At 42.3% G+C, this 27,179-nt stretch overlaps 1 protein-coding gene across 2 annotated transcripts in view; it reads right to left on the minus strand.

Annotated features, from left to right (window-relative positions):
• Positions 1–4,919: 4,919 nt before the first annotated feature.
• The window catches only part of LOC128702491 (anoctamin-1), a gene marked incomplete at its 3' end in the record, with an annotated part of 87,128 nt that continues 64,868 nt past the window's right edge, over positions 4,920–27,179 (minus strand). For both annotated transcript variants that reach the window (XM_070105296.1, XM_070105295.1), the window contains 3 exon segments: positions 4,920–5,025; positions 15,706–15,878; positions 19,354–19,559. In XM_070105296.1, the coding sequence (XP_069961397.1) occupies positions 4,920–5,025; positions 15,706–15,878; positions 19,354–19,559 (485 nt within the window).

The following is a 27,179-nucleotide window of genomic DNA, read 5'->3' on the forward strand; positions in this document are numbered from 1 at the left end:
AATGGAAGATATATTAACCCTTTCAGGGTCCGTCCCGTAGATCTACGGCTGGTCGGTGAGTGTCCAAACCGTAGATCTACGCCAAAATTCTAGCGCCGTCAAATTTAGCGCGAAAGCGCTCATAGGCCTACATATGAGAGAATGGGTCTGCGCGGTGGGTGTGCGCCATAAACAAAAAATCTAGGCGCCTGCATAGCATTGTGGGAACGCCGGCTCAGTCACCCTTGTTCACCATGTCTCGTCGCAAGTCAGCTCTCACTCCCCGGAAAATTGGGACTCTCCTCTTCCTGTCTGATAGTTCTGACACTGATGGAAGTGGAAATGAAGACGAATTCTACGGCTTTGATGAGTTAGTGACCGAAAATAATGACCAGGATATCGATAATAGTGCAGAAAACCCCGACGATCCTCGACCTTCTACCTCTGGTGTGGGCACTCGTGACTCACGGTCGGTTGTTCCTAAACGTAAGAGAAAACTAATATTTTCCCGTGGTCTGGCCTCTGACTTCAGTAATGACGATGATTCTGACGTGGATTGTGATTTTATTGCGCTCGACGATCATTCGAGTAGTGATAGTGAGGAAACATATTCACCAGTGAAGCGTCGGTATGTGCGCCGCCGCATGCGCTCGGGTAGTGTACCCTATGCTATGCCCAGGGGACGGAGTACATCCCGTAGTACATCCCGGAGTACATCCCGTGGCCCTACACCCGTTTTAGGTAGTGATAGTGAGGATGATGTGGCTACACTTGGCATGGATGGGCCACAGACATCAGTGGATGGTGTTAGTGGGGCTGGTGGTGGTAGTGGCACCGCCATGCGTGACTCGCTGTGCCACGCGGGAACCCACGCTGCTGACTCGTCAGTTCAAGGACAAAGCGGAGCGTCACCCACCAGCCCGCCACAACCACCCGTACAACCAGCCTATGATGTCCAGTATCCACCAGCAAACCGTATCTGGGATTGGCAGCAAAATCCCAATTTTGTTCCCAGCCCTCACCACTTTGATGACTCGCAAAGTGGAATTCTACCTACCTGTCCCCTTGGAACCACGGCCAATGAACTGGAATTCTTTGAATTATTCTTTGACCAGCCATTGATGGAAACTATTGTCAGGGAAAGTAATAAGTATTTTCAGTACACCATGGCAAATACGATCTTATCACCACAGTCAAGACTACACAGGTGGAAAGAGACGACTGTTGCAGAAATGTATTTGCTTTTTGCAACAATAATGCTTATGCCTCACGTCTATAAGCATAATATAAAAGCATACTGGTCCACAGATCGGCTAATTTGTACCCCATCCTTCAGTGAAATAATACCAGTGAACAGGTTTATCTTACTCTTACGTATGTTGCACTTCTCTGACAAAACCAGGCCTGACAGAAGTGACAGGTTATACAAGATTAGAAATGTTTTCATGTATCTCAAACAAAAGTTCAGGATATACTTTTATCCATTCAAGAATCTTGTAATTGACGAGTCTTTGATTTTGTTCAAAGGTAGACTGTCATTCAAGCAGTATATACCGAGCAAGAGGAACCGCTTTGGTATAAAATTGTTTGTACTCTGTGATTGTGACAGTGGCCTGGTGTTGGATATTGTTGTATACACGGGTAGTAAAACATTGAAAGATACCAAGATGTTATTGGGTATATCAGGTGACGTAGTGAGAAACATGATGGCACCTTATCTTGGTAAGGGCCATACATTATATACCGATAACTGGTACACAAGCCCATTACTCAGTGATTTCATGCGAGTGAACAAGACAGATGTGTGTGGCACAGTGCGTTCTAATCGTAAACATATGCCCAGGCTCAACGCAGGTGTTCGTGGTGATGACGTGCAGGTGTTTACTGCCAATGACATCATGGCATTACGGTGGCATGACAAACGAGATGTCACATTGTTGACAACCATTCACCGTAATGAAATGCAAGACAGTGGCAAAGTTGATCGAGTGACTAATGAACGTATTCGAAAACCAGTGACAGTGATTGATTATACACAAAACATGCGCTTGGTTGACAAGTGTGACATGCAGATTGGTTTTGTTGACTGTGTTCGTAAGAGTTACAAGTGGTACATGAAACTTTTCTTCCATCTCATGGACATTTCAATGCTGAATGCATATAATATGTACCAAATAAAGACTGGTAACAGACCACCGTATGGTGAATTTTGTTTGTCTGTTGTCAGACAACTCATAATGAAGTACCAGGTAACAACACCTGCAATACAACATGGTCCTCGAATTCATCACAATATACCCAAGCGTTTGAGAAGAGAAGGTGATCATTTCATAATACAGCTTCCTTCAACTCAAAAGAAATTTGCTCAGAAGAGATGCATTGTCTGTGCACAAACAAAACGACGGCAACAAAGACGCAAAGACACTCGGTTTATGTGTGAGGAATGTAAGGTGCCTCTGTGCATGGTGCCTTGTTTCAAGGAGTTCCACAAGCTCCAGCAGTTCTAAAACCATGTCCAGTGATTGTAAATATGTAAATATATGATAGAACATTAGTATTATACAATATTTGTGCATGTTTATTGTAATAAACAACAGTGGTAAACAATAATATGATAATAACTTTAGTGCGGTTATTGTGTTCAATACAGTGAGTTTATATATATAAATTATATACAGTATTGGTCTCTCAGGCCCCAAATGTTAGTAGGAATAGAAAAAAATTGGAAAAGAAAAGAAAAAACAACTAAAACAACAAAATAATATAATACGCGTATGTGGAATTCGTCGATGTTGCCGCCACCACATCATTTTCTACAAACTTCTTGGCACTGTATCTCGGTAAGTACTGATCAGATTCTAATTTTTTTTGTTTTATTACCTTCACAAAAATATGCTCTTTAATTCTGTAAGAAAAAATAATTTTTTTTTTTTTCAAAATTTCTTGGACACTGGTGCGTGACTTCAGATTTTGGCCTTGGACCCTGAAAGGGTTAATGAAATAGAGATGATTTTCATTGGATTTAGTACTCAAAATAACTTGAAATTGAGCTCAAAGTAGTGGAAATGTTTGATTTTTGCCGATGTTCAAGAGTAAGCAAATGATGTTATGCGTCCAATACACATCAGCTGGTGGGTCTAATACACATTCATAAATGCGCTAATATTATTTATACAATTATTACAATATTGCATAACAGTAAAATCTTCTATTTTTTGGTGTGAATAAAAATTCATTGTTTATTCTGGCCCCTATTTTGAAATTGGAATATTTTGAACTTTGTGTGAAATTGGCCAAATTACCAAATTCTGATCACTTTAATGGGAAGTTGAAATAGTTGATTAGGCAGTTTCTTGTGCTCAATTGATAAAACAGAAGTAATGTTAGCAAAATAGCTAAGAATCTGGTCGACTGCAGTAAAAGTAACTGGCCTAAAATAGGAGTCAAAGTGGGCAAAATCGACGATAAATAAATATCGCTGATGCAGTAAAATTCGCAATAGTGGAATTTCATCAGATGTCGTACTTTTTGTTTTATTACCTTCAGAAAAAAATTCTCTACCATTTCATAAGAAAAAAAATAATTTTTTTTTTAAATTCTTGCACCTTGAAAGGGTCCGTCACAAACACAACCAGTCATGGCAGTTCTAGTACACTTTTAGTTATACATAGTAAACTAAAGTACAGTGGACCCCCGGTTAACGATATTTTTTCATTCCAGAAGTATGTTCAGGTGCCAGTACTGACCGAATTTATTCCCATAAGGAATATTGTGAAGTAGATTAGTCCATTTCAGACCCCCAAACATACACGTACAAACGCACTTACATAAATACACTTACATAATTGGTCGCATTGGGAGGTGATCGTTAAGCGGGGGTCCACTGTACTCTGTTAATTTTTCCCAGAAAAACAACCAATCACTGTAGAGTAAATACACACTACAAAATACATTCAAGTATTATATTCAGTTCTTCATAAAACAGTGTCACTGCAGTTCTAGAACTGTATATTCTTAGTTATACCAAGCACATTAAAGTACTGTGTTAACTTGATAAATTAGACACATGTGCAACTCTTGGGTATCTTTATTGAGGAAACGTTTCGCCACACAGTGGCTTCATCAGTCCATACGTAGGAGAAACTTGAAGAACAGGAGGAGAATGAGGTAATCAGTCCCTCAACCTTGAGTCGATGTGGTCAGTCCATCAATCTTGAGTAGAATACGGCAGATGAGCTGAGAAGCAGCTTATAAACCGTATGGCAGGAGAGGTGCAGCAGTCATAGGTGGTGTCACATTTGTTCAATGTGGAAGTAGGTCGTGCCCAAGAATTAGGCAAGCGAAGAATTCCTAAGTATTCTACTTAGGAATTCCTCAATAAAGATACCCAAGAGTTGCACATGTGTCTAATTTATCAACATGACGGTTCTCTGAACCATTCATCTACAAACTGTGTTAACTTAAACCACAAACACAAATGGTCACTGTAGATCTAGTACAGTGGATCCTCGGTATGCAACCTTAATTCATTCCAGACGGGTGTTTGAGTGCCGCTCCGTTTGGGTATCGAACAAGTTCTTCCCAACCAATTTTCTGTTTGGTTGGCTGCTATCACTAGTCGTTGTAGGCCCCATGGTAACTTTTTTTTTTTTTTTTTTTTTCAACAAGCCGGCCGTCTCCCACCGAGGCAGGGTGACCCAAAAAAGAAAGAAAATCCCCAATACAAAAAACACCAAAAAATGTGAAGAAACACGAAATAGTTTACAGCAACGTTCTGGCAGGTCGTATTTGTTTGGTCAAGTGCCGAGCTTTGTTCGAGTAGGGAGCTGGTCGTATACCAAGGTTCCACTGTATATTTTTAGTTATAACAAGCAGAGTAAAACACTGTATTAACTTCAAACACAAATGGGCACTACAGTTGTAGTAATGTTGGGTCTTACCTCAAACACAACAACAAAGGCAAGCCTGGCAGCAAGAATGTGCCAGAATATGGGAGCATATTTGTACTCTTCGAAGGTTCCTGGTGGGTTGCGGTAGTCAGGATACCTGAAACACACGAAAAACACTTATTAGGTAAACTATAAAAAGTCACAATACCGTGACTGGAACAATACAGATAGTCCTCAACTTATGAACATATTGGGAACCTCCTGAATAGTGTATAATATACATAATAGATAACAAAAAGGCACAATACTGTGACTGGAACGATACACAAATAACCCGCACATAAAAGAGAGAAGCTTACGACGACGTTTCGGTCCGACTTGGACCATTGACAAAGTCACACTAACAGAGGTGGAGCAGGACGGCTATATATAGGCAGGAAGAGGTGGAGGTAGTAGTAGTAGTAGTAGTAGTAGTAGTAGTACAAGAATTGTATATATGTGTCTTAATTTCATCCTGTCGGTATTATATACAATTCTTGTACTACTACTACTACTACTACTACTACTACTACCACCACCTCTTCCTGCCTATATATAGCTGTCCTGCTCCACCTCTGTTAGTGTGACTTTGTCAATGGTCCAAGTCGGACCGAAACGTCGTCGTAAGCTTCTCTCTTTTATGTGCGGGTTATTTGTGTATACATAATAGAGGCAGTCTTCAACTTAAGAACACATTGGGGACCTTCTGCATTGTGTATAATAATGCATGTATAATAATTATATTATACACAATAACGATATAATACAGTGGACCGCTGGTATTCGATATTAATCCGTTCCTGAGAGCTCAATGAATACCGAAAATATCGAAAACCGAATCAATTTTCCCCATAAGAAATAATGGAAATCAAATTAATCCATGTAAGACACCCAAAAGTCTGAAAAAAAAAATTTTACCACATGAAATATTAAGTTTAATGCAATAGAATAATTACAATAACAATAGAATAATAACAATAGAATAATTAACACTTACCTTTAATGTAGATCTGGTGATGATTGATGGGATGGGAGGAGGGGAGAGTGTCGAAGTTGTTAATGTTTAGAAGGGGAATCCCCTTCCATTAGGACTTGAGGTAGCAAGTCCATTTCCAGGGTTACTTTCCTTCTTCTTTTAATGCCACTAGGACCAGCTTGAGAGTCACTGGACCTTTGTCGCACAACAAATCTGTCCAAAGAGCTCTGTACCTCCCGTTCCTTTAAGATTTGTCTAAAATGGGCCACAACATTGTCATTGTAATAGTCACCAGCAAGGCTTGCAATAGCTGTGTTAGGGTGATTTTCATCCATTAAGGTTTGCAGTTCAACCCACTTTGCACACATTTCCTTAATTTTTGAAGTAGGCACAATGGATTCCACAACTGGTATAGGCTTCTCAGGGTTAGCCCCATTCCCTTCATAATCTTTCTTAATTTCCATACTAATTCTCACCCTTTTTACCACAGGGTTGGCACTAGAAGCTTTCTTGGGGCCCATGGTCACTTATTTTGCAGAAACAAGCACCAAAAACAGTGATAATATGGAATGTATCCTTAGATGCGCGCACACTGCCTGGCTTGTAAACACTGGCACACACGGGGCAGTTCAGGCCACAAGTGGACACGTCTCGTACGAATTGCATCGAATACCAGGTTTTTGATCGGATACCGAGGCGAAATTTTTGCGTTAAAATGCATCGAATACTGGATTTATCGAATACCGATGCCATCGAATACCGGGGGTCCACTGTAATGATATTAAACACAATACAGAAGATTCTCAATGTGTTTGTAAGTCAAGGACTTATTGTACACAAATAACCCACACATAAGAGACAAACTTATGACAATGTTTTGGTCTCACTTAGACCATTAACTAGTCAGATGTTTTTCTTCTATGTGTGGGTTATTTGTGTATTTATAGGTAGTAATGGTAAATATCTGTTTTGCTTATATGATATTAAACAGTGGTGGCAGCAGCATTGATAGGAAAAAAATTTATGGTAACGTCTACTTTCCATGGCATACTGAGAACCCACAGTCTCAAAGTAGATAAAAAAAAAATCTTTTGTGCATGGAAAAGCCCATACAGAAATTCTGTAATGCATTTTGGGCAGACTTATGACTACACTTGCAATGAACTGCAGTAGTACCCCCATATCTGCAGTCGATATGTTCCAAGACCTACTGTGGATACCCGAAACCAGGAATAACGGCGAATCCTATCTACAAGTCATTTTTCATTTACATAAATACCCTTGATGAAGTTTAATTGATAAATTAATCACAATAAGTCTAGAATTATAACTTCTTCAGTGATGGGAAGCACTTCTTGGCTTATCTTAGGCTTTGAAGAACTGCCACCATCACTACTTTTGTGATTTGTGGTCGTTCTAAAGCAAAATTGAGGGTTACTCTCGGGCCACAGTAAACCACAAATAAACTGTGGAACCACGACAGGGCATGACAATACAGTAGGAACCCCCATATCCACGAATTCTGTGGTTTCAGTCATCCACGGTTTACCGTGGTCCAAAAATGGCCCTTAATATTGCTTAATAATGGCCCCAAAACACAAAAGTAGTGATGCTGGTAGTGAAGTGCTTCCCATCAGTGAAAAAGTGCTAATTCTAGATTTTTTTTTTTTTATCACACTGGCCGATTCCCACCAAGGCAGGGTGGCCCGAAAAAGAAAAACTTTCACCATCATTCATTCCATCACTGTCTTGCCAGAAGGGTGCTTTACACTACAGTTCTAGATTTATTTTCCATAATTTATCAATTAAACTATCATAGGCATGTAAACAAAAATGACTTACATATAGGGTTTGCTACTATACATGGTAGGTCTTCGATGTTTCCCCAGCAGATACAGGGGAGACTACTGTACTTTCAATAGTGACAGACAGGAACAAATCAGGTGTTTCTCCATCAGCAGTGGTTTAATATCTTTGGATGAAACTGGTGATAATGATATATGAAGAAGGTAACTTTTATGATGGGAGTCAGGGAAACCACTTAACCTGAACTGAGTCCTGGAGGTGGGAGGAACAATGAAGATGAGCTGGGATGTTGCAATTCCGAGGGTAATCTGAAGAGTGAGCAGGGATATTGTAATTCCGAGGGTAATCTGAAGAGTGAGCAGGGATATTGTAATTCCGAGGGTAATCTGAAGAGTGAGCAGGGATATTGTAATTCCGAGGGTAATCTGAAGAGTGAGCAGGGATATTGTAATTCCGAGGGTAATCTGAAGAGTGAGCAGGGATATTGTAATTCCGAGGGTAATCTGAAGAGTAAGGATGTTGTAATTCCAAGGGTAATCTGAAGAGTAAGGATGTTGTAATTCCGAGGGTAATCTGAAGAGTAAGTAAGGATGTTGTAATTCCAAGGGTAATCTGAAGAGTGAGTAAGGATGTTGCAATTCCAAGGGTAATCTGAAGAGTGAGTAAGGATGTTGCAATTCCGAGGGTAATCTGAAGAGTGAGCAGGGATATTGTAATTCCGAGGGTAATCTGAAGAGTGAGTAAGGATGTTGTAATTCCGAGGGTAATCTGAAGAGTGAGTAAGGATGTTGTAATTCCGAGGGTAATCTGAAGAGTAAGTAAGGATGTTGTAATTCCAAGGGTAATCTGAAGAGTAAGGATGTTGTAATTCCAAGGGTAATCTGAAGAGTGAGTAAGGATGTTGTAATTCCGAGGGTAATCTGAAGAGTGAGTAAGGATGTTGTAATTCCGAGGGTAATCTGAAGAGTAAGTAAGGATGTTGTAATTCCAAGGGTAATCTGAAGAGTAAGGATGTTGTAATTCCAAGGGTAATCTGAAGAGTGAGTAAGGATGTTGTAATTCCGAGGGTAATCTGAAGAGTGAGTAAGGATGTTGTAATTCCGAGGGTAATCTGAAGAGTAAGTAAGGATGTTGTAATTCCAAGGGTAATCTGAAGAGTAAGGATGTTGTAATTCCAAGGGTAATCTGAAGAGTGAGTAAGGATGTTGTAATTCCGAGGGTAATCTGAAGAGTAAGTAAGGATGTTGTAATTCCAAGGGTAATCTGAAGAGTGAGTAAGGATGTTGTAATTCCGAGGGTAATCTGAAGAGTAAGTAAGGATGTTGTAATTCCAAGGGTAATCTGAAGAGTAGGGATATTGTAATTCCAAGGGTAATCTGAAGAGTGAGTAAGGATGTTGTAATTCCGAAGGTAATCTGAAGAGTAAGGATGTTGTAATTCTGAGGGTAATCTGAAGAGTGAGTAAGGATGTTGCAATTCCGAGGGTAATCTGAAGAGTGAGCAGGGATATTGTAATTCCGAGGGTAATCTGAAGAGTAAGGATGTTGTAATTCCAAGGGTAATCTGAAGAGTGAGTAAGGATGTTGTAATTCCGAGGGTAATCTGAAGAGTAAGTAAGGATGTTGTAATTCCAAGGGTAATCTGAAGAGTAGGGATATTGTAATTCCAAGGGTAATCTGAAGAGTGAGTAAGGATGTTGTAATTCTGAGGATAATCTGAAGAGTAAGGATGTTGTAATTCCGAGGGTAATCTGAAGAGTAAGTAAGGATGTTGTAATTCCAAGGGTAATCTGAAGAGTGAGTAAGGATGTTGTAATTCCAAGGGTAATCTGAAGAGTGAGTAGGGATATTGTAATTCCAAGGGTAATCTGAAGAGTGAGTAAGGATGTTGTAATTCCAAGGGTAATCTGAAGAGTAAGTAAGGATGTTGTAATTCCAAGGGTAATCTGAAGAGCAGGGATATTGTAATTCCAAGGATAATCTGAAGAGTGAGTAAGGATGTTGTAATTCCGAGGGTAATCTAAAGAGTAAGTAAGGATGTTGCAATTCCGAGGGTAATCTGAAGAGTAAGTAAGGATGTTATGATTCTGAGGGTAATCTGAAGAGTAGGTAAGGATGTTGTAATTCCAAGGTTAATCTGAAGGATGAGTGCAGATGTTGTAATTCCGAGGGTAATCTGAAGGATGAGTGCGGATGTTGTAATTCTGAGGGTAATCTGAAGGATGAGTGGGGATATTGTAATTCCGAGGATAATCTGACTGTAATGTTAGCCCACTTCTAGAACAGCAGCAACTGAATGAAAAATGGTAATATTTCTTCTCCCTGTCTTAGGAGGAGATGGCCATGACGCTAAAAACAAAATAAAAAATAAAAATGTAGTGACTGCCCTTGCAACTGCTAACAAAATATACATTAGCATCTCAAGGCAACAAAATATATACCAAGTAGTGATGTATCGGATATCCGCATCCGCAGAACATCCACACAATTTCTTACATCCACATCTGCATTTTACTGTAAACAGATATCCGCATATGCATCCGAATCCGTGGAACATCCGCACAATTTCTTACATCCGCATCAACAGCCGCACAATTTCTTACAGCCGCATCAACAGCCGCACAATTTCTTACATCCACATCAACACCCGCACAATTTCTTACATCCGCATCCGCAAAATAAGAGACATCCTCACACACATCCGCGGATATCTAAATTTTCACATCCGATACATCTCTCATACCAAGATGTAAATGTGTTCTAAAATAATTAGTTTGTAGTTAATTTCCTGATGAGGTCATTAGAATTACTATTAATGTTTAACGCTGGCAATCTCCCAACGAGACAGGGGTGACTCAAAATACACACACTTTCACCATCATTCACACTATCAGTCCTTGCAGAGGGATGCAGATACAACAGTTTGGATGTCACTAAATTACAGCAAACATTCCAAACCTGTCCTTCAGAGTACAGCCACTGTGCTTCCCACCTCCAGGACTCAAGTTTGGCTAACCGGTTTCTCTGAATCCCTTCACAAAGTATTACCCTTCTCGCACTCCAACAGCTCGTCAAATCCCAAAAAATCATTCATCTCCACACACCCCTGGGAAGTGCTATTCCTATGGAGTATACAGCACTTGGGAAAATGGAGGCAATCAATTTTGATTCAAGAAAGAGGAAGGAAAGTACAGTGGACCCCCGCTTAACGATCACCTCCCAATGCGACCAATTATGTAAGTGTATTTATGTAAGTGCGTTTGTACGTGCATGTTTGGGGGTCTGAAATGGACTAATCTACTTCACAATATTCCTTATGGGAAAAAATTCGGTCAGTACTGGCACCTGAACATACTACTGGAATGAAAAAAGTTCGTTAACCGGGGGTCCACTGTATAATTTCTCTGATCAAAAGTTCTTAACCAGCATCATAGTACCTCCCTCAGGGTGCAGGAACATGTAAGTACAATTATCATACCCAGGAACATGTGTATAAATTACCCACCAAGATAACCCCCCAAAAAGGTTAGTGGCTTATTTCTTAGAAAGTTGTTCTATTTACAGCCTCTCCTCACTTAGCGACCACCGAGTTCTGTTCCTAAGAGTAGGTCGGTAAACGAACTGGTCATTAAGTGAGGAGCATACTATACTGGTAGTGGGTTTGTGTCAACCATCTTTAGATATTTTTTTAATGTCACTTTTGTACCATTTATAATATTTCTAGTATATTTTTAAATGTTTATACTGTAGTGTACTATATACTGTAATAAATGGTATACAGGAAATCAGCTCTAATATATATTATTAGATTTGCATACTGGTTGGAGAGCGGGTCGTAAGTTCGGTAAACGAGTAGGTCATTAAGTGAGGAGAGGCTGTAATGTGACTTTTGTAAATGCAATGTATGATACTAGTACAGTAAACTCTTTTAAAAAGCTCTTCTATAATGTGAGTTTTGTAAACAGAACGTATGATACTAGTACAGTAAACTTTCTTAGAAAACTTTTATATACAGTGGACCCCCGGTTAACGATTTTAATCCGTGCAAGAGGGCTCATCGTTATGCGAAATAATCGTTATGCGAATCAATTTTCCCCATAAGAAATAATGGAAATAAAATTAATCCGTGCAAGACGCCCAAAAGTATGAAAAAAATTTTTTTTTACCACATGAAATGTTAATTTTAATACACACAAACTGAAAAAGGCATGCACAATTAAATGACACTTACTTTTATTGAAGATCTGGTGATGATTGATGGGATGGGAGGAGGGGAGAGCAATATCTTCTTACTGTTTAGAAGGGGAATCCCCTTCCATTAGGACTTGAGGTAGTAAGTCCTTTTCTGGGGTTACTTCCCTTCTTCTTTTAATGCCACTAGGGCCAGCTTCAGAGTCACTGGACTTCTTTCGCACAAGATATCTGTCCATAGTGGCCTGTACCTCTCGTTCCTTTATGACTTGCCTAAAGTGTTTCACAACATTGTCAGTGTAATAATCACCAGCACGGCTTGCAATAGCTGTGTGAGGGTGATTTTCATCCATGAAGGTTTGCACTTCAAGCCACTTAGCACAGATTTCCTTAATCTTTGAAGTAGGCAACTTCTTCAATTTCTCTCTCCCCTCCTCCGAAGCAATTTCCTCAGGTGTGGCCTCTTGCTGTTGAAGTTGATCTAGCAGCTCATCAGTGGTTAGTTCTTCATTGTCCTCCTCCACCAACTCTTCCACATCCTCCCCACTAACCTCCAACCCCAAGGACTTTCCCAATGCCACAATGGATTCCTCAACTGGCACAGGATTCTCAGGGTTAGCCTCAAACCCTTCAAAATCCCTTTTGTCTACACATTCTGGCCACAGTTTCTTCCAAGCAGAGTTCAAGGTCCTCTTTGTCACTTCCTCCCAAGCCTTACCTATAAGGTTTACACAATTGAGGATATTAAAGTGATCTCTCCAAAACTCTCTTAGAGTCAGTTGAGTTTCTGAGGTCATTACAAAGCACCTTTCAAACAGAGCTTTTGTGTACAGTTTCTTGAAGTTGGAAATAACCTGCTGGTCCATGGGCTGCAGGAGAGGAGTGGTATTAGGAGGCAAAAACTTCACCTTAATGAAGCTCATGTCCCCATAAAGTCGCTCTGACACGTCTGTAGGATGACCAGGGGCATTGTCTAACACCAGGAGGCACTTAAGTTCTAATTTCTTTTCAGTTAGGTAATTTTTCACATTGGGGGCAAATGCATGGTGTAACCAGTTATAGAAAAATTCCCTAGTGACCCATGCCTTACTGTTTGCCCTCCACAGCACACACAAATTATCCTTGAGGACATTCTTTTGCCTGAACGCTCTGGGAGTTTCAGAGTGATACACTAATAAAGGCTTCACTTTGCAATCACCAGTAGCATTGGCACACATCAACAAAGTAAGCCTGTCTTTCATAGGCTTATGTCCTGGGAGTGCCTTTTCCTCCTGAGTAATGTAGGTCCTGCTTGGCATTTTCTTCCAGAACAGGCCTGTTTCATCACAATTAAACACTTGTTCAGGTTTCAGTCCTTCAGTTTCTATGTACTCCTTGAATTCCTGCACATATTTTTCAGCCGCTTTGTGGTCCGAACTGGCAGCCTCACCATGCCTTATCACACTATGGATGCCACTACGCTTCTTAAATCTCTCAAACCAACCTTTGCTGGCCTTAAATTCACTCACATCATCACTAGTTGCAGGCATTTTTTTAATTAAATCGTCATGCAACTTCCTAGCCTTTTCACATATGATCGCTTGAGAGACGCTATCTCCTGCTATCTGTTTTTCATTTATCCACACCAATAAGAGTCTCTCAACATCTTCCATCAATTGCGATCTTTGTTTCGAAAACACAGTTGAACCTTTGGCAAGAACAGCTTCCTTGATTGTCTTTCTGGTGCCCACAATAGTAGCGATGGTTGATTGGGGTTTCTTGTACAGCTTGACTAGGTCGGCTATACGCACTCCACTTTCATACTTATCAATTATCTCTTTCTTCATCTCTATAGTAATTCTTACCCTTTGAGGTGTAGGGTTGGCACTAGAAGCTTTCTTGGGGCCCATGGTCACTTATTTTCCAGAAACAGCACCGAAAATACTGTAATAATACGAAATATTCCGAGTGTATGCTTGGATGTTACCGCGGAGGCTGGCTGGTAAACAATGGGACGGAGCGGCACATGTGAGGCTGGCTGAGGGCACATTGGACGCGTCTCGGACGAAAATCGGTATGCGGGTTTTTAATCGGTATGCGGGGCAAAAATTTTGCGATAAAAGTAATCGTTATGCGGAAAAATCGCTATGCGATGCCATCGTTATGCGGGGGTCCACTGTACAAGCACACAGAGTGCACACAACACTGAATAGATGTATTAAGGAGACCTTAATACCTGTTATTCAATTTTGGATGTATATTTCTTAAAAGCCGTGTATGCCGTAAGAGGCCACTAAAATGCTGGGAGCAAGGTGTATTATGGGTAAATATAAAAAAAGAGGTCTTTGTGGCATTTATGGATTTGGAAAAGGCGTATGACAGGGTGGATAGGGGGGCAATGTGGCAGATGTTGCAGGTGTATGGTGTAGGAGGTAGGTTACTGAAAGCAGTGAAGAGTTTTTACGAGGATAGTGAGGCTCAAGTTAGAGTACATAGGAAAGAGGGAAATTATTTCCCAGTAAAAGTGGGCCTTAGACAAGGATGTGTGATGTCACCGTGGTTGCTTAATATATTTATAGATGGGGTTGTAAGAGAAGTAAATGCGAGGGTCTTGACAAGAGGCGTGGAGTTAAAAGATAAAGAATCACACATAAAGTGGGAGTTGTCACAGTTGCTCTTTGCTGATGACACTGTGCTCTTGGGAGATTCTGAAGAGAAGTTGCAGAGATTGGTGGATGAATTTGGTAGGGTGTGCAAAAGAAGAAAATTAAAGGTGAATACAGGAAAGAGTAAGGTTATGAGGATAACAAAAATATTAGGTGATGAAAGATTGGATATCAGATTGGAGGGAGAGAGTATGGAGGAGGTGAATGTATTCAGATATTTGGGAGTGGACGTGTCAGCGGAGGGGTCTATGAAGGATGAGGTGAATCATAGAATTGATGAGGGGAAAAGGGTGAGTGGTGCACTTAGGAGTCTGTGGAGACAAAGAACTTTGTCCTTGGAGGCAAAGAGGGGAATGTATGAGAGTATAGTTTTACCAACACTCTTATATGGGTGTGAAGCATGGGTGATGAATGTTGCAGCGAGGAGAAGGCTGGAGGCAGTGGAGATGTCATGTCTGAGGGTAATGTGTGGTGTGAATATAATGCAGAGAATTCGAAGTTTGGAAGTTAGGAGGAGGTGCGGGATTACCAAAACTGTTGTCCAGAGGGCTGAGGAAGGGTTGTTGAGGTGGTTCGGACATGTAGAGAGAATGGAGCGAAACAGAATGACTTCAAGAGTGTATCAGTCTGTAGTGGAAGGAAGGCGGGGTAGGGGTCGGCCTAGGAAAGGTTGGAGGGAGGGGATAAAGGAGGTTTTGTGTGCGAGGGGCTTGGACTTCCAGCAGGCGTGCGTGAGCGTGTTTGATAGGAGTGAATGGAGACGAATGGTTTTTAATACTTGACGTGCTGTTGGAGTGTGAGCAAAGTAACATTTATGAAGGGGTTCAGGGAAACCGGCAGGCAGGACTTGAGTCCTGGAGATGGGAAGTACAGTGCCTGCACTCTGAAGGAGGGGTGTTAATGTTGCAGTTTAAAAACTGTAGTGTAAAGCACCCTTCTGGCAAGACAGTGATGGAGTGAATGATGGTGAAAGTTTCTTTTTTGGGCAACCCTGCCCTGGTGGGAATCGGCCAGTGTGATAATAAAAAAAAAAAAGAAAAAAAGAATACTTTACAGGGTTCTTTTCTTTTGGGTCACCCTGTCTCAGTGGGAGACAGCTGTGTGTTATATATAAAAAAAAAAAACACTAGATCTTTATAAGATAACTAAGTTAGAAGAGCTCCACACATAGCTCAACTGACCTGCATATATTTGTAGTGCTGTTGAATCTTGGCTTGTACATCTCCGGGTAGTCACTGACATTGAAGGAAGCGAGGGAGTGTTCGAGGAAGCCTTCAAGAGAGTTGTGCGTGGACACCACGTGACGATATACAAGCTCCGGGATGAAATTAGACGTGAAGGCGATGATGAATGCCTGAGAACACCACATTACTATTATTACGTATTGTTCAACTTTTCACAGTATGGGTGGGGTTAGACCCCACGACAGTATGGGTGGGGTTAGACCCCACGCCAAGTGAGTGGTAAAACTCCACGTCAGTAACTAAGTCACCGGGCCAGCTGGCTATAACAACATTCATCCAACTGGGTATATTTATACACCATAGGCAGGTTAACATGGGCTTGGAGTTTTACGCCTCACTCACCATGGGTTCAAATCCACCCGTTCCATGATTTGTTTACAATTGTGTTATTGTGATACCACGAGTCATGATGGCAGCTTTTCAAATTCAAATTCAAAGTTTATTCTCTATAAGGATTACAATGCTGAGTTTACAGAATTTGGTTATTGTGTGGTTTACATGTAGTAAAATAATAATTACAGAGTGTACCACTAGAACACCTAGCATGGCTAGGTATTACAGAGTGTACCACTAGAACACCTAGTATGGCTAGGCATTTCCGGGAGTCTTAGTTTAATTCTTAATTTTAAAATATTACAAATTATGAGGTAAGTTGGTATTATGGCTAAGTGACTAAATACTAGTTTGTGAGTTTAGCAATGTGAATGCTTTTGTTTTGGCACAATACATAGTTTCAGTATTGGAGTATCACAGGCCAACTTATGACTAGTTTGGATTGGATTCATTATTTTAAGATTGAGATTAATATTTCTGTTTATGGACAAATGGGTGAGTGAGTAAGTGTGAACCACCAGGTGGTATTCGTGTAGTTAGTTGACGGGGTGTATCAGGGAGATAAGATGTTTCCTAATGGTAGTTTTGAAGGTGATGAATGTGTCTGCAGTTCTAGAGTTTTCAGGTAGGGTGTTCCAGATTTCAGGGCCTTTGACATACATTGAATTTTTGTAAAGGTTTAGTCGGACACGGGGAATGTCAGAGATGTTTGTGTCTGGTGTTATGCCTGTGGGTTCTGTCACAACTATCAAGAAAGCATTTTAGGTCAAGGTTAATATTGTAATTTAAGGTCCTGTAGATGTAGATTGCACAGTAGTAAGTGTGGATGTACTGAACAGGGAGTAAGTTTAGATCTATGAAGAGTGGGGGGGGGGTGTTGCCAGGGATGGGATTTAGTGATTATTCTTACTGCGGCTTTTTGTTGGGTTATTATTGGCTTTAGGTGTGTTGCTGCAGTTGATCCCCAAGCACAAATAGCATAGGTGAGGTATGGATAAATAAGTGAGTGGTATAGTGTGAGAAGGGCATTTTGCGGCACGTAGTATCGTATCTTGGAGAGGATCCCAAGAGGGATCCGAGCTAGAGTACAACACACCCACGCTGGTGTAGCATTCAACTGTTAAAGCCATCATTTGTGGTTACAGTGGTGACCCATGCTAACCATCCTATGGTGCACAGAAATATTCTTAGTTGGATAAATACTGAAAGTTTATTTGGGTATAGGCATACAAAGTTAGGAGACTACAATTATTGTACACCTAGGTAGTAGGCTGGTAGACAGCAACTGCCCAGGGAGGTACTACCATCCTGTGGTAGTAGTTTGGTAGACAGCAACTGCCCAGGGAGGTACTACCATCCTGTGGTAGTAGGTTGGAAGACAGCAACTGCCCAGGGAGGTACTACCATCCTGTGGTAGTAGTTTGGTAGACAGCAACTGCCCAGGGAGGTACTACCATCCTGTGGTAGTAGGTTGGTAGACAGCAACTGCCCAGGGAGGTACTACCATCCTGTGGTAGTAGGTTGGTAGGCAGCAACCACTCAGGGAGGTACTACTGTCCTGTGGTAGTAGGTTGGTAGGCAGCAACCACCCAGGGAGGTACTACTGTCCTGTGGTAGTAGGTTGGTAGACAGCAACCACCCAGGGAGGTACTACCATCCTGCTAAGTGTAAAATGCAAGTCTGTAATTATTTTACATGATGTTAGGATTGCTGGTGTCTTTCAGGTACGTCTTGCTACTTCTACTTACACTTGGGTCACACTACACATGCATGTAAAGTATATATATACACACCTTCTGGGTTCTCCATTTTCTTACTAGTTCTTGTTCATTTCCTATCTCCTTGGGAAAGTGAAACAGAATCCTTCCTCTGTAAGTCATGCGTGTTGTAAGAGGCAACTAACACATGGGGAGCAAGGGGCTAGTAACCCCTTCTCCTGTACACATAACTGAAGTTAAAAAGAGAAACTTTTGTTTTTCTTTTTGGGCCACCCTGCCTTGGTGCGATACGGCCAGTTTGTTGAAAGAAGAAGAATTATTGTACATAGTAACGGTTGTAAATTACCTACCAGAATAACCCAAAGAGAGTCAGAATTGACTTATTCATTGTAGCCAGCTGGTTCAGTGGTTAACACACTCTACTGAGAGTTTAAGGACTCACTTGCCATAGGGTCAAACCCCACCTGTTCCTTGATTTACACGAGTATCTATTAGTTATGACAGTAGAGTGTATATTACATTACAGTACCCATTTAAAAATTTTAAGGGTGGGCTGAAGCTCTCGGGCTTGCTTCATAATTTGTGACAGGTTTCAAGAGTTTTTCACATCAAAGCCATACCTGTGACCAGTTTCAAGAGGTTTTCACATCAAAGCCATACCCGTGACCAATTTTGAGTGTTTTTCACATCAAAGCCATACCTGTGACCGGTTTCAAGAGTTTTTCACATCAAAGCCATACCTGTGACCAGTTTCAAGATATTTTCACATCAAAGCCATACCTGTGACCAGTTTCAAGAGATTTTCACATCAAAGCCATACCTGTGACCAGTTTCAAGAGTTTTTCACATCAAAGCCATACCTGTGACCAGTTTTCAGTTTTTTCCACATCTGGCAGCTTGGCCTGGACCCCAGCCAGTTCTGTTGCTTACATATTTATACCTGTTCCACTCTTAGATGGACTCAAGAAATCATTCACATCGAATTGTTTCCTATCCCGGCAATGCTCATGTGTCTTATTTCTCTTCTGTCAGTATTTTATATAATTTCTTACTCATACTGCTGAACATGTGCAGTTGTAGAAAAAAGTCAAGGACGATTTCTCCTGGGCAGAAATAATATGTTCCAATTTTAGACATTTTTCACTTTTAGACATTTTCCATTTTTAGACATTTTTTTTATTTTAGACATGTTCCACTTATTGCTCTTATACTGAAGAGATGTTTCTTGATGCCTGTAACTTTGGTGTTCAGTGTTTGGTCAAGTCCATGTCTGATTTTCTCTAGAGCTTGTCCTGGCAAATGTCTAGTTAAGTCTGTCAACCTGGCTTTCCCCTACTTAAGTGTAAAGTGACTGTCTACATTGTCTACTCAAGTCACAACACAGAACTGTCTGTGTCTAGTGTGTCTGTCTACCTTCTCTACATAAAGTCAACAAATGCACAATACAGAATGCATCCTGTTTAAGTGTTTTGTCTACTCTCCCTGCATAAGTAACATACACAAACAAGAGAGAAGAACAAAAATGGGAACTAACATTGGTTATGACTGCCAGTTTACCAATGGAGTCAAGAATCTTGAACCAGATGCCAATGTCCTTCACCCGCTGAGATATGGGACGACGGAAGTGCGTCAGCAGCTTCTTGGCATCGAGACGCATCTCGAAAACGTTGTTGAGGAAGGCGAACAGAGGAGCCAGAGGGAATGATGAGACGAAAATGGTCACAAAGCCATACTGCAAAACTGTAAAGGTGTGTCATGAAATACAACACTGTAATGTATTAAACACTACTGCATTTTATAAGTAATTCTAACATTAACACTGCACATGATGATAATTATTATTAATTGTAATTTTTATTCATAGGTACCAATGTGAGATTTTAAACATTGTAGCAAGGAAGAGGCTGGGGATAGTGGAGATGGAGGCAGTGGAGATGCCATCTTTGAGAACAATGTGTGATGTCAATATTTTGCAGAGAATTTGGAATGTAGAAATTAAAAGGCAATGAGGGGTGACCAAGGGTATTAATTCAGAGGGCTGAGGAGTGGTTGCTGAAGTGGTTTGGCCATGTGGAGAGAATGAAACCGAATAAGTTGATGAAGAGGGTGTATCAATTTGGGGTGGAAGACAGGAGTAAGGGTCACCCCAGGAAGGGTTGGAAGGGAGGGGGGTTAAGGAGACTGAGTACAAAGGTTTTGAACATCCAGAAGCGTAATGTGAGTGTTAGGAGCAGAAGCAAGTGATTTTTTTTGTGGAGGTGTTGTTGGAGTGTGTGTGGATAACATACAAGAGATTTTGGGAAAATGGTTACCCAGACGAGTCCTAGAATACACAAATGACCTGCACATAGGGAATAGGTGCTTATGACAATAGTTCGGTCTGACCAGGAGCATTTACAAGTCATGCTAACACACAAAGATGTGAGAGCCAGCATATATGTAGGAGGACAGGGATGGGAAAAAGATCAGAAGGCAGAAGTGGAAACGTAGTGGTGGAGGTAATGCCAGTAGTAGTAGCAGTAGTAGTAGTGGTGGTGGTGGTAGTGGATGGTGGCGGCAGCAGCGATGGCAGCAGCAGCAGCGGTGGTAATAGTAAGTAGAGGGAGTAGTGGAAATGGGAAGTACAGCGAGTGTACAGGGAGTAATCTGAAATGCGATGTCACTACTAACGATGGGATACCAATATTTTCGCTGATAGAAATGCCTATACATACTTGATTTTAGGGCTATGCTGATACTATTAAAATTATCTGATACCCACAGATACTGAGGCAAACCCCTACTCAGCACACTTCCGGAAACACAGCGATTGAATGAATGATGGTGAAATGTTTTCTTCTCTGGGGGTCACCCCTACCTTGATGGATGACAACCATCGAGTTAAAATGATAAAAAGTTCTATTATTCCAGCCTTCACATTAAAATACAGTGGACCCCCGCATAACGATATTAATCCGTGCATGAGAGCTCATTGTTATGCGAAATTATCGTTATGCGAATGAATTTTCCCCATAAGAAATAATGGAAATCAAATTAATCTGTGCAAGACACCCAAAAGTATGAAAAAAAAAAATTTAACGCAAGTTTCTGTGCGTGGTTCACGTATGTTACGCAACCTATATAAGAGTGTTCATTGAAAGTTCATAAATTATGATTACAAATACTGTGGTACCTCGGGATACGAACAGCTCAAAACTCAAAAAATTATGTAAGTACCACATGAAATATACATTTTCCTACACACAAAGAGAAGGATACATGCACAATAGTAGAGTAGTACATGCACAGTATATATTGTGCATGTACTACTCTACTAAATGAAGAATAAATGACACTTACCTTTATTGAAGATGCAGCAATGACTGATGAGACACTGTGTCCTTGGAGTGCCTTTTCCTCCTGAGTACTGTAGGTCCTGTTTGGCATTTTCTTCCAGAACATGCCTTATCACACTGTGTATGTCACTATGATTCTTAAATCTCTCAAACCAACCTTTGCTGGCTTTAAATTCACCAATATGAGCACTAGTTCCAGGCATTTTTCCCTGTTCACCTGGGTGTTAGTCGACTGGTGTGGGTTGCATCCTGGGTGTTAGTGGACTGGTGTGGGTTGCATCCTGGGTGTTAGTGGACTGGTGTGGGTTGCATCCTGGGTGTTAGTGGACTGGTGTGGGTTGCATCCTGGGTGTTAGTGGACTGGTGTGGGTTGCATCCTGGGTGTTAGTCGACTGGTGTGGGTTGCATCCTGGGTGTTAGTCGACTGGTGTGGGTTGCATCCTGGGTGTTAGTCGACTGGTGTGGGTTGCATCCTGGGTGTTAGTCGACTGGTGTGGGTTGCATCCTGGGTGTTAGTCGACTGGTGTGGGTTGCATCCTGTGTGTTAGTCGACTGGTGTGGGTTGCATCCTGGGTGTTAGTCGACTGGTGTGGGTCACATCCTGGGTGTTAGTCGACTGGTGTGGGTGGCATCCTGGGTGTTAGTGGACTGGTGTGGGTCACATCCTGGGTGTTAGTGGACTGGTGTGGGTCACATCCTGGGTGTTAGTGGACTGGTGTGGGTCACATCCTGGGTGTTAGTGGACTGGTGTGGGTCACATCCTGGGTGTTAGTGGACTGGTGTGGGTCACATCCTGGGTGTTAGTGGACTGGTGTGGGTCACATCCTGGGTGTTAGTGGACTGGTGTGGGTCACATCCTGGGTGTTAGTGGACTGGTGTGGGTCACATCCTGGGTGTTAGTGGACTGGTGTGGGTCACATCCTGGGTGTTAGTGGACTGGTGTGGGTCACATCCTGGGTGTTAGTGGACTGGTGTGGGTGGCATCCTGGGTGTTAGTGGACTGGTGTGGGTCACATCCTGGGTGTTAGTGGACTGGTGTGGGTCACATCCTGGGTGTTAGTGGACTGGTGTGGGTGGCATCCTGGGTGTTAGTGGACTGGTGTGGGTCACATCCTGGGTGTTAGTGGACTGGTGTGGGTCACATCCTGGGTGTTAGTGGACCGGTGTGGGTCACATCCTGGGTGTTAGTGGACTGGTGTGGGTCACATCCTGGGTGTTAGTGGACTGGTGTGGGTCACATCCTGGGTGTTAGTGGACTGGTGTGGGTCACATCCTGGGTGTTAGTGGACTGGTGTGGGTCACATCCTGGGTGTTAGTGGACTGGTGTGGGTGGCATCCTGGGGGACAAGATTAAGGACCACAATGGAAATAAGTTAGACAGTCCTCGATGACGCACTGACTTTCTTGGGTTATCCTGGGTGGCAAATCCTCCGGGGTTAATTGTTTCTCGGTAATTGTTTCACGTTAAGCCACACCAACAACACTCTCTCCACATCTTCGAGTAATACAGCTGATGGTGGTGCAGCAACAACAACAGCTGTGGTGCAGTTGACCATGGTGCAGCTGCAGCTGTGGTGTAGCAGCTGTGGTGCAGCAGCAGCTGTGGTGCAGCTGACCATGGTGCAGCAGCAGCTGACTGATCCAGCAACAGCTGATTGATCCAGCAACAGCTGACTGATCCAGTAACAGCTGACTGATCCAGTAACAGCTGACTGGTCCAGCAACAGCTGACTGATCCAGCAACAGCTGACTGATCCAGCAACAGCTGACTGATCCAGCAACACCTGACTGATCCAGCAACACCTGACTGATCCAGCAACACCTGACTGATCCAGCAACACCTGACTGATCCAGCAACAGCTGACTGGTCCAGCAACAGCTGACTGGTCCAGCAACAGCTGACTGATCCAGCAACAGCTGACTGATCCAGCAACAGCTGACTGATCTAGCAACAGCTGACTGATCCAGCAACAGCGATTCTTAAATCTCTCAAACCAACCTTTGCTGGCTTTAAATTCACCAATGTGAGCACTAGTTCCAGGCGTTTTTCCCTGTTCACCTGGGTGTTAGTCAACTGGTGTGGGTTGCATCCTGGGAGACAAGATTAAGGACCCCAATGGAAATAAGTTAGACAGTCTTCGATGACACATTTTTTTGGGTTATCCTGGGTGGCAAATTCTCTGGGGTTAATTGTTTCTTGGTATTCTCAATAAGCCACACCAACAACGGTGCTACAGCAGCAGCAGCAGCAGCTGACAGTGCTACAGCAGCAGCAGCAGCAGCAGCTGACAGTGCTACAGCAGCAGCAGCAGCAGCTGACAGTGCTACAGCAGCAGCAGCAGCAGCTGACAGTGCTACAGCAGCAGTGGCAGCAGCAGACGGTACTACAGCAGCAGCAGCAGCTGACGGTGGTACAGCAGCAGCAGCAGCAGCTGACAGTGCTACAGCAGCACCAGCAGCTGACAGTGCTACAGCAGCAGCAGTAGCTGACAGTGCTACAGCAGCAGCAGACGATGCTACAGCAGCAGCAGCAGACGGTACTACAGCAGCAGCAGCAGCAGCTGACGGTGGTACAGCAGCAGCTGACGGTGGTACAGCAGCAGCAGCAGCTGACAGTGCTACAGCAGCAGCAGCAGCTGACAGTGCTACAGCAGCAGCAGCAGCTGACAGTGCTACAGCAGCAGCAGACGATGCTACAGCAGCAGCAGCAGCAGACGGTACTACAGCAGCAGCAGCTGACGGTGGTGCAGCAGCAGCTGATGGTGGTACAGCAGCAGCAGCAGCTGACGGTGGTACAGCAGCAGCAGCAGCTGACAGTGCTACAGCAGCAGCAGCAGCTGACAGTGCTACAGCAGCAGCAGCAGCTGACAGTGCTACAGCAGCAGCAGACAATGCTACAGCAGCAGCAGACGGTACTACAACAGCAGCAGCAGCAGCAGCAGACGGTGGTACAGCAGCAGCAGCAGCTGACGGTGCTACAGAAGCAGCAGCTGACGGTGCTACAGCAGCAGCAGCAGCTGACAGTGCTACAGCAGCAGCAGCAGCTGACAGTGCTACAGCAGCAGCAGCATCAGCAGTTGACCATGGTACCACAGTATTTTGATAATATTTCTCACCCTTTTTACCACAGGGTTGGCACTAGAAGCTTTCTTGGGGCCCATGGTCACTTATTTTGCAGATAAAATCACCAAAAACACTGTAATAATACGAAATGTTACAATTGTATGCTTGGATGTTACCGCGGAGGCTGGCTTGTAAACAATGCCACCGGCGGAACATGTGAGGCTGGCTCAGGCCTCACATAGACGTGTCTCGGACGAACAGCGTTGAGCGGGTTTTTTAGCGGTATGCGAGGCAAAATCTTAGCGATAAAATGTATCGGTATGCGGATTTAACGTTATGCAAGGCCAACGGTATGCGAGGGTCCACTGTATTTGTATGTTAACTCTCACACCTCGCATCAAACCATCCTGTAATGGAACTGAACTTATCCACCTGAACCTCACCACCCTCGCTCGAACCTCACCACCCTCGCTCAAACCTCACCACCCTCGCTCAAACCTCACCACCCTCGCTCAAACCTCACCACCCTCGCTCAAACCTCACCACCCTCGCTCAAACCTCACCACCCTCGCTCAAACCTCACCACCCTCGCTCAAACCTCACCACCCTCCCTCAAACCTCACCACCCTCACTCAAACCTCACCACCCTCACTCAAACCTCACCACCCTCACTCAAACCTCACCACCCTCACTCAAACCTCACCACCCTCACTCAAACCTCACCACCCTCACTCAAACCTCACCACCCTCACTCAAACCTCACCACCCTCACTCAAACCTCACCACCCTCACTCAAACCTCACCACTCTCAGTGCTACAAATACGTACAAGATTATCTTATCAAAAACATTATCTCAAAGTTAACTATTCCATTACTACAAGAAAAAACATTATACATATTGCTAAACAAACAGAATGATTGGGGATGTGAACCGAGGTACCGGCACACGGCAGGTCCAGCGTGCTACCACTCACCTACACACCTTGCAACTACAATGTACAGGAAACTATACTATCTACAAGTTAAACATTATTAATACTGTAGAATTAATGTAAATCATTGTACAAAAGTACAATGATTTAAAGAAAAAAAAAAATCCTATGAAAATTAACATGAATTATTTGCCCCCCCCAAAAAAAAAAATTGAAATCATCTACATTACAAAAAAATGTTTAGGAAACAAAATTACATAAGTTAATAAATTATTACAAAACAATATACACCTACCATCCGACTTACGACCGAGTTCGGTTCCGAGAAACCGGTCGTAAGTCGAAATGGTTGTAAGTCGAACTTTACTACTGAATATCAACAAAACATTTTTGTAATGACTATTTTATTGTTTTATTTTGGTATTTCATGTTTTACTTTACTTTTTATGTTGTTAGTACTGTATTTTATACTGTAAGGTTTAGGATAAACATTGTACAACACAAATACTGGTTTATTTCCCAGAAATTTGGCATAAAAAACACAGTGGTAAGTCGAGTGGTCGTAAGTCGGATGGTAGGTGTAGTATATGAAATTAGTATCAAGAAAAATGCAGAAACAAAGACAAGTTTCCATGCAATGTTTTGACGTTCAACATGCAGGTAACGACTGATATATTAGTATTAATTATATCACTGGTGCAACACTTGGGTATCTATACTGTGGAAATGCCAACCAGCAGCTTTATCGGTCAAAGACAAAGAAAAAAAAGTGGAAGATGTGGAGAGGTTGTCTGAGGTAATCAGTCCCTCACACTAGAGATAATACAGCCTGTCCTCACTTAGCAAATTACTTGTTTACCGACGACTCGGACTTACGACGGGCTCTCTGACCAGTATTCATACCTAAATAATGAATATTAGAGCCGATTTCCTCTATTCTGTTTATTACAATATGCAGTACACTACTGTATAAACATTTAAAAATATACCAGAAATGTTATAAATGGTACAAAGGTGACATTAAAACAATATGAAAGATGGCTGACACAAACTCACTACCATTATAGTATGTACCTCACTTTGCGACGAATTCATTTGCCGACGTGGTCTTAGGAACAGAACTGTCGTTAAGTGAGGAGAGGTTGTATACACAAATAACCCACACGTAGGAGAAAGGCTTATGACGACATCTTGGTCCAGCTTGGATTATTTACAAAGTCACACTAACACAAGTGTGTGTTTGAGAATAAAGGCACTTCACCTACCTATACCTACTGTTGTTTTTCTCGATGTTATCCGCCTTCATGTGGACTAACTCGTTTTCCTTTCAAGGTAAGTTGTCTTCTCAAAGCTTCGATGTCACTATGGGCTTCCCTCTATCCCCTGTTCTTACAGAAGTGTTAGTGTGACTATAAATGATCCAAGTGGGACCAAAACATCTTCATAAGCTTCTCTCTCCTGTGCGGGTTATTTGTGTGTTGTTCCAGTCACGATATTGTGCCTTTTTATTCTTTTAGAAATATGTGTTCCGTCCAACAGTCTTGATGGATTGATTAGTACCTCAGTTCACTGTTGTGGCTCTTACAAAGTTGCACATCAGTGCTGGAAGAAATTAAAATGACATGATCTCGCTATATCATGATGGTAATAGTTTATAAGAGTGGATATTTAGTCCTAGTGTTTTTATACAATCATGAAGGTAGAACCTTACAAGAATAGATGTTTGGCCACAGTTCTCACACACTTTGGAAGGATTCACACTGTGGTGCTGAAGAGATGTACACACAGTGGCCACTTTATTAGGTACACCCTTCTAGTACTGGGTAGGACCCTCCCCTTCCACCGAAAACAACCTGAATTCATCGTATGGATTCACCAAGGTGCTGGAAACATCTCTTAAGAAATCCTGGTCCATGCTCACATGATGGTATCGTGTAGTTGCTACAAATCTGTCAGCTGCACATTACTGCTGTGAATCTTCTGCTTCACCACATCCCAAAGGCTTACCCCAAATTCTGACCTACTTTCT

This window comes from Cherax quadricarinatus, chromosome 98, assembly GCF_038502225.1.
Source record: "Cherax quadricarinatus isolate ZL_2023a chromosome 98, ASM3850222v1, whole genome shotgun sequence".
NCBI lineage: Eukaryota > Metazoa > Arthropoda > Malacostraca > Decapoda > Parastacidae > Cherax > Cherax quadricarinatus.